Below are 14,321 nucleotides of genomic sequence, written 5' to 3'. Positions count from 1 at the left end.
TCTATATTTAAATTTATTAAAAAAGTGAAAACCATATCAGAGAAAAAAACAATTTGTGATGAGCTGGAAAAGACTGGTATTTCAGCAATTCTATTGTTTTTTTCAGATCAACAAAAACCAATTGAAATGAATGCAGTGTTAATATCAAGGAATCAACGTAATCTCATTCTTTCGATCCTGGATATAGGTATGAGTTTTGGCGCGCCGTAAATATAAAGCGGAAACTATTATATTCACGCCTTAGCACCGATTACTATATCCGTATATTATTATTAGTTTCCTGAATTATTCAATTCAACAAGGTTGGAGTAGGCCTACTTAAGCCATCCAAATAAACTGAAATCCAAATACCATAAAATGTCTCCATCAGAAGAACCTGGATTTAAATCTTGTTCGGCGGCTTTATTCCTCATCTTAAACGTTAAAACAATTATTATTTTTTTGCCGGTAAATTTATATAATTATAAATATTTTTATACAATTTATTGTATATTGTTATTGTAAATCTTACTCTATTTGTTTACACATTTTAATTGCGCATGAACCGTCGATTTTGAACCCATGGGCGGATCCAAAATAAACTACCTTGACGCAACAAACTGAGACGGAAGGCAAGCGAATTGACCAATGACAAACGACAGTTTCGATAGTCCGTCGTTGTGATATCTGATAAATAACTAATCTCTTCGTCACGCAGACGTATTTAGTTTTGATCCTTGGCCAATTGTCTGTATTTTTTTAAAACTAAATCTGCTGTAATTAACGTAAGTGGTAGGCCATTGTTTCTATTCAGTGTCTAGTAGCTTTCGATTATTAATAGAAAAACGTTTCAGTGAATTAATTTGACACATAGGCTATTATAAAGCAAATTAGATTGTATAGCTATTAACAATATCAAAACAATAGAAACGTTTTAAAAACTATGATGATTTTTGGTAGGTGTTATAGGCCTATTTATGAAATTCTTCAACTCTATCATGTACTGTATTTTATCGAATACATTTGATTCCTGATAACAACCTTTCTTCTATATACTCAATTCTTGGTCTGTCTTTCGGATCCGCACTCGAGCATAATTTACCGACACATCGTAGAAAGTTGGAGTTGACATGATCAGCAATGTTGACAATGATGATTCCTAGGCTGTAAATATCTGACGCAAATGTTGGTGGCGACTCCGGATAAAATCGTTCCGGTGCGTATTCGCGGTATTTGATAATCCGCCCGGTTCTTTCGTCTGGTGGTGTGTCATTCAATTGGAATACGTCGTAAGGAACGGCCGATGAACACACACAGCCAAAGTCCGTAATCTTTGCTGCCCAGTGGTGATCGAATTTATGTAGAAGTATATTTCTGCTTGCTAGATCGTTGTGAATCAAACCAAATGTCTGCAAAATTTTGATTCCAATTGCAATATCTAGTGCGCAGTGAAATCCATCAGTTAAAGATAGATGAACCATGTTTTTGGTAATAACATCGTATAACGTTACAGTTTCGAATGTTGATGAATCCCCAATAAATTCCATTATGATCCCATCGCTCGTGCCGTATGTGCAGGTACCATAAACACGCGGGAACACGTCGCATATCTCAGCAGACAACATCATCTGAGTTCTTGCTTCAATGCTTACTTGAAGCTTATCAATACATCTTTGTATCTTGTCATTTTCAGCTAATAAGCACCTTTTCACAGCGACCAGTTCACCATTTTCCCCACCAAGACGACACAGCAATACTTCACCAAATGCACCCTTTCCAAGTTTAACCTAAAAACAACGAATGAATATGGATAAACTGATAAAACAGCTGTGCTTTAATAGCATCATGTTGTAATGTTTGTACTTTCTCAATAAACCTCATATTACTACGGAGTTCTTTGCGCAGACAACTCTATGTTGTTGTTGTGCTCCATACAATAGGTTATGTAGTATTGGTAAATGTTTTACTGATAAAATGACCATGTAATTGTTGCTTCAAATTGTACGTACGTTCATATTATTCTTTAAAATTAGAATTATGTTAGGACAAACTTCAAAAGAAGTGGAATGTTTCGAACGTCATTTCAAATATGGGAATACAAACATGTTCTTAAAGAGTAAATTTCGGTTATGGAGTTGGAACTAAGTCGTCTACCACGACTTATAAATGGTATAGTATAATCCCTATGTGTACCAATGCTTACCTGTTGGTTATCTTGTAACAATGGCTGGAGAACATCTAAAGAAAGTAGCGGAACACCATTAGGTAACAAGGCATCTAGATGTATCATGTCCTTTGGTATTACAGCATTATCCATTGTCAAAGTAAAAATGTAAATGTAACGCTAAAATACGCTACCTCGCGCCAAAACTTTTAGACATTCTTCAATTATAAGATCTACTTTGTTTTAATGTGCTTAACACAGACACTATTGTGGTTTATTATATTCGACTGACGTCATGCTAAAGTCTGTTACGATGGTTATCGTCTGAATCTGTAACTGTTACGTCATCTTGTTCTATTTTTACTATCAACCAATGATTATTCAGGTAGGATTATATGGAACTTTCAAAGTTTTCAGTATATTTGATTAATTATAAAGTTTAAATTCTTGTTTCTAAACTGAATCTTTCAATCGACTAATCTGTATAACGTTATATATAATACGATATACTATACTCTTCGTATCCTTTTCTTCTCTTTAATTATGCCGTTTACAAATGTATAAAGCCACTGAGACCAGAGCATCGACGACGAAGAAACGCTGATACACACGACGAGACGGTCTATGCGGTGATCACAAGACATTTTAAATAATATATAATTAGTAGAAGTTCGTTAACCGTTTTAAAACTAGCTGACTATCTATCTATATTCTTGATTAAACTAACATACCTAAATACAATTCTCCTGTGGAATGATTAAAATGGTATTACCAGTGTTAGAGAAAGCTCAATAGGTTGTTACACTTACAATATAGCACTGCGGTATTAGCTGCTAAAATCAAATTAAATATAATTGTATACCATTCAGTCGATGTATCAAAACTGGTTTTGATGCTTTCAATGACATTATATTACTAATTGTGTTTTTTGTGATACAACTTTACCAATCGTATTTATTATTTTCTTAAATTATTGTGTGTGTTTTTTTAATATTTAAAGTTACAAAATGAGTATAGAATCAATACATATGTCATACTTTATAAAGGTTACGGTTACACGTTGTCCATTCAGCTGATAGTTTACAAACTAAAAACCGGTGTAATAATAAAGTGACATAGTGCAATGTTTCGTCTTACACGTCGAAAACAAATTAATGATTCCGTTAATTAAAATCGATAGTCATCATTCATCACGTACAGTACTATTAAAGGTGAAAACTATACCTAGGTGATCATTGTACAGTATATTCGCATTTGCGCAATGGTATTTATTCACGTGGATACAAGTACGTAGTACGGGTTATTAATCGTATTTACAAGTCTGAGTTTTGTCTGAGTAACTACATAAACTTGAAACTTACGGTGTACACTATAATTGTGGGTACGCTGGTAGAGAGCTGTCGGTTACTTCAGACCCATGTTGATGCGTTTGTCATCACTGCAAACCAATGCCGAACATTATTTTAAGTAACCATTTATATTGGTTTTTAAGCGACCGTTGCTTTCAATTTAAAAAGGTGCAGTTAAACGCTATTCCAAAAAAGGAAGTTGTCCATACCACTTTAATACCGAATTTAATCACAGTTTTAGATCAATTCCATTTCGTCGCTAACCACTGAAAATCAAATCGGCCCGCAACATGACAAAAAGGTCCACTTTTATTAATTATTAAAAAATACTTGCTTTTTCTTATGAATAAACACTAACTTCGAAATATAGACTATTTCAAGTTTCGCCTGACCAACTCTAGAATTCATTTAAATTTAAAATACGGTTTTAAAAAAATCGTTCCGAAAATGTTTTATTGTATTTTGTTCTATTATGTCTGACCTTAAAGTCATGCAACTTGTTAAAATAGCAGCTAATTTTATTCAAAAATGATCTTAGCTCAGCTATATTTTGTTTCATAATGCAAATTATAAGTGGCATTTTAGGTTGGACCACCAGCTACTTTTTTCAAAATTATTTTGGTATTGACGAGGATGACCGAGGAAACACATCCCAATATTCACTCATATACACATTGAATTTCTATGATGTAGTAGTCGTCGGTAGTCGCAAATCGAAAGCTTTCTATATAAAGCTTAGTTCTCACTACCAGGACTCTAACGTAAGGACGTACAGCTAAGCGCAACGCAGTTTATTTGACCATTCACAAGCGATGGATTATTTAAACTATCTCTTATCATTGGTGCGCTAATTGGGATTCTTCGCACCATTCGCAGTATGCGATCAGTATACAGTACGGCTCTGTGAGTCGCGTGCATAAAACGCTAACTTGAGCACGCGACTGCAGGCATGTATATGGCCTTGTTCTATTTAAGTTTTTTTGTTTGTTCGTGCATTGTTGCAATGGTAATGCTTTGTACCTACTCACTTGAGTTACCTTTTTATGGTTGTACGATTGAATGAAATTAGACATAGTTGCAGATATAGTTAATTTATTTAGTAACTCAGAGGTGTCGTGTAATGCATTACAGACCACTATCAAATATATTAATTATTATTAATAAGTGTGTAAAAATATAAACTTATTTTAATACTGATTACAACATCAATATTTGTATTAGCAATGTGTCAATGTATAAAACAAATCGTTTGGTGGAGTACACCGGAACATTATAGCAATTTTAATTATTAAATGATGTTAGAGAAAATATTGATTTCAAAGCGTGTATAATGCAAGCAATATAATTTAATATTTTAATAATATTAATAAGAATATTACGATTTGATAGACTAAATATTAGTTCAGTCATTTTTTTGAATAATATTTATAATGGCCTTGGGATTGGTAGCCGTAGTCTACGCTGCTTTGACTACTCTATAAGAAATTTTGAACCCTTTATCTGATTCGGAGCTATCACTGTGAAACAGCAGTTTGATCCCGCCAGTAAATTCGAGAACGTCGCCTGTTCTTGAGCCACATAGTGGGTCCTCTACATTTCCGTCTTGAGTCTCCGTGATCTGCAAACAATCGAAAAAGCATAATAAGTGTTGGTAAAAATAAATAGGCCTATATAGAAGAAGAAGGACACCGGGGCAAGATCAATCAACTATAGTAGGTACATTGGTTCTTTATATACAAGGAGTACTTTGGAAGTAAAATTAGTTTTGGGGTTTGTTAACATTAGGTCATTTTTTTAATCCCTACCCTGCTCCCGAATAAACGCCCCGGGCGTTTATTTATTTCGTCGTATAATGCCCTATCACATGCGCATAATACACAAGTAACACATTAATTATACACATTAAACATCACAACAATTCGAATAAATACGGTATTACTTATTACTGATTAGGCCTATATTGCTTTACAATATTTGAATAATGAAATTAATGTACCTGCAAGTAGTCATATATACAAGAGTTGTGAAACTCAACTTCAAACTCTTTCAAAGTAAGTTCAACTACATCTGATTGCTTAGCTTGGATAACGGTTTCACATTCGAAGTTATTTTTGTAAGGGTCCGGGTAGCTTGGTGACACAATTATACCTCCATTTTTAGACATTGTCATACCGCAACTTGGCACTAAATGAATGAAAAAAAATGGTTTAATATAGTCAATTTTTGTTTTTAACTTTTTTAAGAGAGATAAACGCCGCCAGCAACATCAATAGCCAAGTGAATATGTAAGGTATGTAATTTAAAATGCAATAGTGTGAATCGCGTCGAACTGCCTGGTTAGCTGTGCATTTCTTTCGCTTCGCAGGAAGTAGATACAAATAATATGAATACACGTGCACACATATCCAATTCACGCAAATCAACCTTTCCTTACTGGGTTTAGGCTCGGCCCATTCAAAGTATAATTATTGTAAATATGTAAATTAGTATATTAGGCCTATTATTTGCTTGTAATAAAAACAAACACAGTATACGTATACTCCACTAACCATATCCGTTTGTTTCTGTCTCAATGCTCTCATATTTCGCTTGGAATCCTTTTTTGTTTGTGCCTTTGTTGCTGTGAAACTCCAACTTTACCATGTGAGTTTCTGACGTCCAATGGAAATGCTTCAGGAAACCACAAAAGACGGCATTGGTTCCTGTTCCTTCATCTGTCAACTAAAATAATAAACAATAAGATATTCATGCGTAGAATTATAAGCTTAGCATAACTAGAAGTTGCAAAGTGCAAGTAAAGTAAAAAATACAAATGTTATAATTATTAAACAACTTCATTTGTCATTGTACAATAAAGAAAAACTATACAATAAATGCATTACAACTCCAACCACTAACATCTAGTCATTGCCAGATGAAGATTTGTGAAACGTCGCACACGTAGGTATTGCCAGCTTTATACTATGACGTTATCCAAATTCCTTCACTTGCACTGATGAAGGGCTAGTGTTGCCCGAAAGCTCTTCTAACTTTTCTGGCTGTTTACTTTATCGTTTTGATTTAGCTTTTCGCTTTTTATTTTTGTATCTCCATTGAGATCCAGCCACTGATACCCACAGCATTGTCATTTTTTTCAGTAATTTGCCTTTGGATTTATATATATATATATATATATATATAGGCCTAATTTGAAACGATAAAGATGAGGAAATCTGTGAGAATGAGAAAAAGTCGCCCCAACCGAGACTCGAACTCGGACCGCCTGCTTGATATGCAGATATCCTAACCATTAGACCACTGGGGCTTTCATGGTATTGTTCGAACTCGATTGGATAGCGACTCTTTAACATTCTCGGCGTGGTACGGCGGAACAGCACTAGTCCTCAGTTGTACGCACGCGCAACAGAGATCAAATTGATACGCCCTCATCTTTCAGTATTTTTATATATATCACCGGGCGGTTTAGAATTAATGTTCTTTGCCTGTTGTGTTTATATATATATTAATATATAATTATATATATATATATATCCTCTTACTTTGACATAGTCGATTTTGCAATTTTTTGAATTCTGCAATTTGAACACTTCAAACGAGATTTTGACTTGCCGACCACTCGTTATTTGGATCTTTGTCACACAAGCTGTATTCGCCATGTATTTATTCGGGTAATTTGGTGAGGTTAGCGAACCCGAATTGTTTGTGTATGTCTCGCCGCAACCTATGATTTAAAGACGAACGATTAATAACCACAATCATATCACCGTCATCGTAATCTTATTATTGGGTTAGACTGAAAATCTACTTACATGCTGGCTTTGTGCATGGCTTCTGTTCGTTCGGTTTAGTTTCTGGATTGCATTCGGAATCATCCAGTACTTGTTCGGACGGACTTTGACAAGTTACAATTCTGGTTTTAATGCCATCACCGCATGTCACCGAACACTACACGATACAGAACATGTGTTAAGGTATCTACTGTCTATAACATTGATGTTAGCAGCTTACAGACTACAAGCTATTTAATGTCAATAATAGAGTACATAATGCATACAATCGTAATGTTATTGGACGTGATTCGACGTGTGATCATCGGGTGTCACGAAACCTAAGACCACGAAAGCTAAGACCCCCTAAGACCTAAGATCACGAAAGCTAAGACCCAAGACCTAAGATTACAAATTCTAAGATATACTACAGCTTAAAAACAATACTTGTTTATCCATACATAATTTTAAACACAGTAGCTTTCATTTATTACCATAAATATAATTTAATACTACCGCAAAACATAGATAAACTCACATTATTTTCGCCCGTTGAGTAAATGTATATTTTTTCTTTACAACAAACAAACTTGACGGGTTGTTTGTTGGTATATATTTACTCCAATGTGTTGGTTCAGAGAATGTTTTTCTTACGCACCTGCCTTTCTTGTATTTTGACTCCAAATTTGTTGACTAACTTTATCCTGAATACCACACTTTAAAATTAGGACTTATAAGTACTTTCAGAAGGAGAAACACATAATAACAAATAAATAAATCCTTTAAATTTATGATTTTACAGACGTTTCTTTGTATACTGTAATGTAACTCCGCTCCCCATGCTCAATGTTTTTGTTTCTATGGAGCGCCAAAAGAGCAACAATAATAGTACAAGTATAAAAACAGAAAGAAAACGAAACAAAAAAACTTATCATGATTTTTAAGTTAAAATTTATTTGCCAGTATTTATTTCTTCGTACTTGCATGGTTATACTATTATCATTACAATTTTAATTTTACATTGTTCCATCCACACTGTAGATGGACTCCAACAGAGTTTTCAGCCCTCTATATAATTTTTGCTCTTTTGACGTTCCATAGAAACAAAAACATTGAGCATGGGGAGCTCGAGGAGTTACATTACAGTATACTGCTACTAGTGTACTGTAGGCTAGTCATTTTGTGTGCGAGAAAAACGTCTGTAAAATCATCAATTTAAAAATGTATTTGTTACTTTTTATGTGATTCTTTTTCATGAAAGTGCCAATTCTAAGGTGTGGTATTCAGAATAAATGTTGGGAGTTAAAATACAAGGCAGGTGCGAAAGATAAATATTTGTAATCTTAGGTCTTGGGTCTTAGCTTTCGTGATCTTAGGTCTTAGGGGATCTTAGCTTTCGTGGTCTTAGGTTTCGTGACACCCTGTGATCATCTGCTCTTATTTTAGAATCAAATATTACACAGAGAGGAAAAATAAATTGCATTTTATTCAACCATATTTACTGATCTTATCTAGACTTTGTGTTTAACTATTATATATATAACTATATATGCAACATTTACCTGGCCATATTTTCCAGCTGCCCATTGCTTCATAGGACATAACCCTTGGTCACATGGTCGCTGTTCATTTGGTTTTACACCATTACACATTGCTGTTGCTACTGGCCGTCCATCTAATGTACAAGTGATGTCACGCGTCTCTTGACCTGAACCACAACTCTTCGAGCAAGTTGACCACGAACCTTTACTCCATTCTGAAGTTGCCATGCTAGTCTTCTGGTAGTAACTGTAGGAAACATTTGCCTTGTACAAAGGGCTCCTTGCATGTTTGAAAACCTGTAATATAATTGAAAATTGGCAAATGTAACTAATTGTATTGATTTTTTTGTATTTAAAATCTAAATGTATAAATGAAATGGTTCAGTAAGAACAGTGATTTATTCATAATACTAGATTGTGCAACCATGCATAAAATAACCTTGGTGAACTATAACAAGAAAACCATGTATAATATTATTTCCTCCATGGGAAAACTAACCGCGGTCAACTACTTGGCCTAACCCAAGAAAACTACATCCTTTCTCAATGGTGTTTTGTTATTGCGTCTACAGTAATAGTAAGTAATATTTATTGCTTTCCAAATACAGTACAAATAAATAAAACAGAATAATGTAAATGAAATAAAAAGAGAAACATTAAATATAAAAATACAAGACTAGACAAGAAAATAAGCATGGAAAGCAGGGGAGGCCCTTTAAGCCCAGAGGCTTGTTTCAAAAGGGGTCCCCAACATAATAAAATAATATTACAATAATTATACAAAAATATGGATCTATTATTATTTTATACAGTATTACAAATTAATTTAATTACATGTTAGATTTATGCCGAATTCTGATAATCATTATTATTACAAAAATATCTACTATTATTTACAAGAAAAGTCAATCAAAATTTTAGGTCTACATAATTTGCATATTTGTTAATAAAAATTTCTTAAGAGTCCTTTTAAAACTATTGTGTGTAAAAATATTTTTTATTTCTATTGGTAATTTGTTCCACAGTGTGATTGCATTAAAAAAAAAGGTCTTACTAACAGTATAGTTAATCATTGGAACAATAAAATTACAATATTTACCTCTAGTACCATGGTTATGATTTATCATATTAAAATTATTTAACATAAAGTCTGGACAACTTTTTGTATATATTGTCTGTACGTGTTGTAGTGTCATTGTGATATGGTATCTATTATGTTTCCCTAAGATGAATCTAATTACTTTATTTTGTGTTCTTTGAAGTTTAGTACGGGAATCCGAGGTTGTACCCCAGTACCAGGATGATATAGCATAATTTATATGGCTTAGAGCCAGGGCTTCCATTATGAGTTTACGAATACAGCGATCAAAGTTACGACAATTCCTATACGCAAATTTAATACGACCATTAACTTTCTTAATAATTGTTGAGACAATTAATTCACTATTAAGCCTATTGCTTAGTTCGATACCAAGGTATTTTATAGAGCTATTCAAAGAAATTGTATAGCCATTGTAAAGGACGCAGTATTAGGAAGTAAGGTAAAAATTTGAACAAGTTTCCAACTAATTAAATGAATAAATAGTATGCAACGTTTCATCAGTCCACTAGTATACGTACCATAATGTCAATAACAGCAGTAGTTGGTCCTTTGATAATAACTTGGTCGAACGCGTATGAATAATAAACTAAATCTACCCCAGCTGACACCAAACCCTGACGTCGTCGTTGGAAGTGATCATCACCAATGACAATCTCACCATTGAATTGTACACCTATTAAACGGTACATGATTGATATTTGAATACATATAATTTTAATACTACATTTGAATGCATTTGCATATTGAATATATTTGCAGCGCATAAATATTTTCATCCATGATGGTCCAGATTCCTGGATTTCCAATATTTAATACTGATCAAATGAATCATTGAATAAAACTGCAGTGCCTACCTAGATAACTATATTCTCCTCCGTCGGTTGCAATTACGCTTGTTGCCCCAATTGGTATCGAAACAACATGGACAAATTCTAAACACACAAACAAGTAAAATAAAATATTTTTCTTTATAATCATGTTTTACATAATTTATAGAATTTACATAAATTAGTGTGTTTTTTTAATTTTTTTAAATTTAACCATATATTTGTTGAATAGAGAATGTTAATGTCCAATACTCTGCTCTATATTGTACAATGAGAATCTTTATATAATTAATTAAGTAATAATATAAGTAATTATATAAGTAATTCTCGGATTGATTGGTTTGATTGATTGGTTTGATTGATTGGCGCATAGCCGCATGAAGCGTCGTCAAAACGAAACATTAGCGCGGCGTTCGATTTTATTTGGTGACGCCGGCACGGGTGTGAACGACCCTTATTACACATAGTTTTGATTTGATGTGTATAATATGATTGTATTTTGTGTTTAATAATATTTAAAAAATATTCCTACTGTTAGATACACCACCAACAGTCTTAGATGCTTTAGTAGCTGTGCATCTGCTGCCATCACCGTTGCAATTTCCACATCTATCAAATACTGCTTCAGAGTTTAATTTCCCATCACATCCAACATTCTGTAAAAAAAATGAGCAAACTGATAGCCTATCTGAACATCTGGAACTAAAGCTTTGTCATCATTGACAGTCATAAATTATACATTATTGTCGAGATGTTTATATCGCTATTCAAAAACCTTCACTGAAAGGTAACTTTCGATTTAGGATGACCGACGACCAACCTAGGTCAGGTAAATCGGTGTGTCGTCGGTCGTCGCCTGCTGGACCTACAATAGAAACCATCAAGCCTGTGTGAGGCTTCGAAAGCCTGTTTTCCTGTCGATCGTTACGTTGCGTTGAGTTGCATTTAAGCCTGTTTTCCTGTCGATCGTTAAGTTGCGTTAAAGATGTATTGTCCCCCTGAACAAATAATTTTTAAAAATATTTTTGTTGAATAGGCCATTTTAATGATACATAAAAGTTATTCACTTTGAAATAAAATTTGATTGGAAAAAAATGTATTTACCTAAGAAAATCGTAATTTAAAGTAAAAAATAGTCAACCGGAAGTCAGTTGGCAGCCAGCTGGCTTCCGGTTTAATTTAACCCTTGACCTGAATTAGCTTATGAATTATGCATTTTTGTATGATTCTTCTTGTGCGTGTATGTGACCTCTAGGTCATCACCAAAAAATTACGACGTGATATGGCGAGACGACGATGTGGGAAACTTTTGTAGTTTAACAACAAAAAAACAACTCCTATCTTGAAGAATATACTATAATGGCTAGGCCCTAGCAGATTGGTAACTAAAAACTGTAGTTTCTATGGTGCAGCTTTGTTAGTTAGTATAGGAAGCCTAGCTAGCCCATTACAGCTGTACTGGCTAGTGTACTATCCCCTATCTATTGGCTAGGCCTAGTAGTAGTAGCTAGTCTAGTAGTACTAGGCCTAGTTGTGGGCCTGAGTGAGGGTTCACCCTGAGTGAGTAGTAGGCCTAGATAAATACTAATAGATACAACTTGTAAGCCTTATTAATAGTTATTGCCAACCTAGCTTTAAATAGGATTAGGCCTATAACATTCATCTGTGAGCATGGAGTAAATAATAAGTAAAGAATAAGTGTGAATTTTGACACCACCAACCAACTCGTCTTATTTTTAGTATAACACTATAATAATAGTCCTTTATCATATCACTTTTCATTCATTTTAAAACATTTAATGTTCTTTTCTATGTAGAGTTTGTGATTAAAAAAATTTTACATAAGAGCAGCGAAACTCAAAAAGCGAAAACTTGTGAATGGCTGCCAAAAATAAAAAATAAGGTCACCACCAGGAGAGATTATGGATGGTGCTTGGTTTTCCTTCATGATTAATTAGATTTTAATGCTAATATAAATTTGTGAAAATTGTAACTAGGCCTATACTGTACATCCAATAATGTAATTATTTTAGAGAAAATGACCAACTTTTTGGCATTACAAGATAATAATGCAGATCTGACACGATTTCTATCAGAGGAGTTGATTCGTCAAGCTCCTATAGACAAAGAAATTGTCACAGCTGGTGGATTTATGAAAGAATCAGTTGTTAAATCATCAAAAGTCTACACGAATACGTTGTCTCTGGTAGCAGACCATGAAGAATCGGACACGAGACTTGTCATGCTGCCAATGTCCGATACGACACAGTTGTAGTTGCTTCTAGGGATACAGACGTACTAGTGATTCTAGTGTCTCACTACCAAAGCATGGTATCCAAATGGATGATGACAGGGACATCCAAAAAAAGAAAGTATCTATAAAAGACATTTTTCAAGCCTTGCCCGAGGGTTCTACAAAAGCACTGATTCCATTCCACACTATTAGTGGATGCCATACTACTCATATCCAGGGAAGAGTTAAATTACATTAATACATACATACAGTAATTTAACTCTTCACTGCTCATATCTAAGTGGTCACTCAAAGGCATCGGCATGGGAAGTATTAAAAAAAAAGTATGAACTAATTAAAGACCTGGGAGAAAACCTATCAGTGACCAAGTTATTATGAAATCGGAAAGATTCATTTGCTACGTTTACGGTGTTGGTCAAGTTAAAAGTACCAATGAAGTTAGGCTTTTAAAAAAAAACCAGAGGCATTACCTCCAACAAGCGATGCAGTGCACCAACATATAAAAAGAGCACACTTCCAAGCACTCGTATGGAAAAAAGCTGTATCGCCAATCCAGCATTTGCCATCACCAACATATTGGTTGGGAGCTATCTAATGGTAAACTTCAACCAGTGCTTCTGAAAAATGAAGCTATTCCTACTGCTTCGTTAGAGATGATTTATTGTGGATGCAAGACACGATGCATAACCAATAGATAGGTGCAAGAAGTCAAAACTACCATGTACAGCTTTATGCCGCTGTAACAACGCTAAAGATGACGGAAACCTTTGCATGAATGATCTTAACTGATGCCCTTAACATGTTCATTCCAAATGTAGCTTACGTGTTCACATTTTATTTTAAATCTATACAATCATAATCCATCATATTGATGGCAGGTAATTTTCAAATGTAGCTTACGTGTTCAAATTCTTTTTTAAATCTATATTCATAATCCATCATATTGATGGCAGGTACTATACAATCATAATCCATCATATTGATGGCAGGTAATTTCCAAATGTAGCTGAGACGTGTTCAAATTTTTTTTAAATCTATAATCATAATCCATCATATTGATGGCAGGTAATTTTCAAATGTAGCTTACGTGTTCAAATTCTTTTTTAAATCTATAATCATAATCCATCATATTGATGGCAGGTAATTTCCAAATGTAGCCGACATGTTCACATTTTAGAAAATCTATAATCATACTCCATCATATTGATGGCAGGTAATTTCAAATATCAACAATTGTCACTTGCGTATTCAATTTTTTTTTTAAATCTATATAAATCATAACACATCATATTTGATGGCAGTGAATTTTGTAATTTTACTAATTTTACTACCTCATAT

General features: G+C 33.9%; 2 protein-coding genes across 2 annotated transcripts; both read right to left on the bottom strand.

The window, feature by feature from the left end:
- Positions 1–989: 989 nt before the first annotated feature.
- Positions 990–2,296, bottom strand: LOC140055395 (uncharacterized). Its single transcript, XM_072100734.1, has 2 exons — positions 2,183–2,296; positions 990–1,766 (listed from the first exon to the last, which is right to left on the bottom strand). The coding sequence occupies exons 1-2, from the start codon at positions 2,294–2,296 to the stop codon at positions 990–992; spliced, it is 891 nt and encodes a 296-aa protein (XP_071956835.1).
- A 2,508-nt stretch (positions 2,297–4,804) lies between these two features.
- On the bottom strand, positions 4,805–10,479 carry LOC140055134 (bone morphogenetic protein 1-like). Its single transcript, XM_072100353.1, has 7 exons — positions 10,421–10,479; positions 8,822–9,097; positions 7,302–7,437; positions 7,032–7,213; positions 6,042–6,213; positions 5,489–5,676; positions 4,805–5,110 (listed from the first exon to the last, which is right to left on the bottom strand). Exons 1-7 carry the CDS (start codon positions 10,421–10,423, stop codon positions 4,949–4,951), a joined length of 1,119 nt encoding a protein of 372 aa, XP_071956454.1. The 5' UTR covers positions 10,424–10,479; the 3' UTR covers positions 4,805–4,948.
- Between the last annotated feature and the right edge of the window lie 3,842 nt (positions 10,480–14,321).

The sequence above is a fragment of the Antedon mediterranea genome, chromosome 7 (assembly GCF_964355755.1).
Source record: "Antedon mediterranea chromosome 7, ecAntMedi1.1, whole genome shotgun sequence".
NCBI classification, from domain to species: Eukaryota; Metazoa; Echinodermata; class Crinoidea; order Comatulida; family Antedonidae; genus Antedon; species Antedon mediterranea.
Note: the sequence above shows the minus strand (reverse complement) of the source record. Positions and strands in the feature narration are given on the sequence as shown.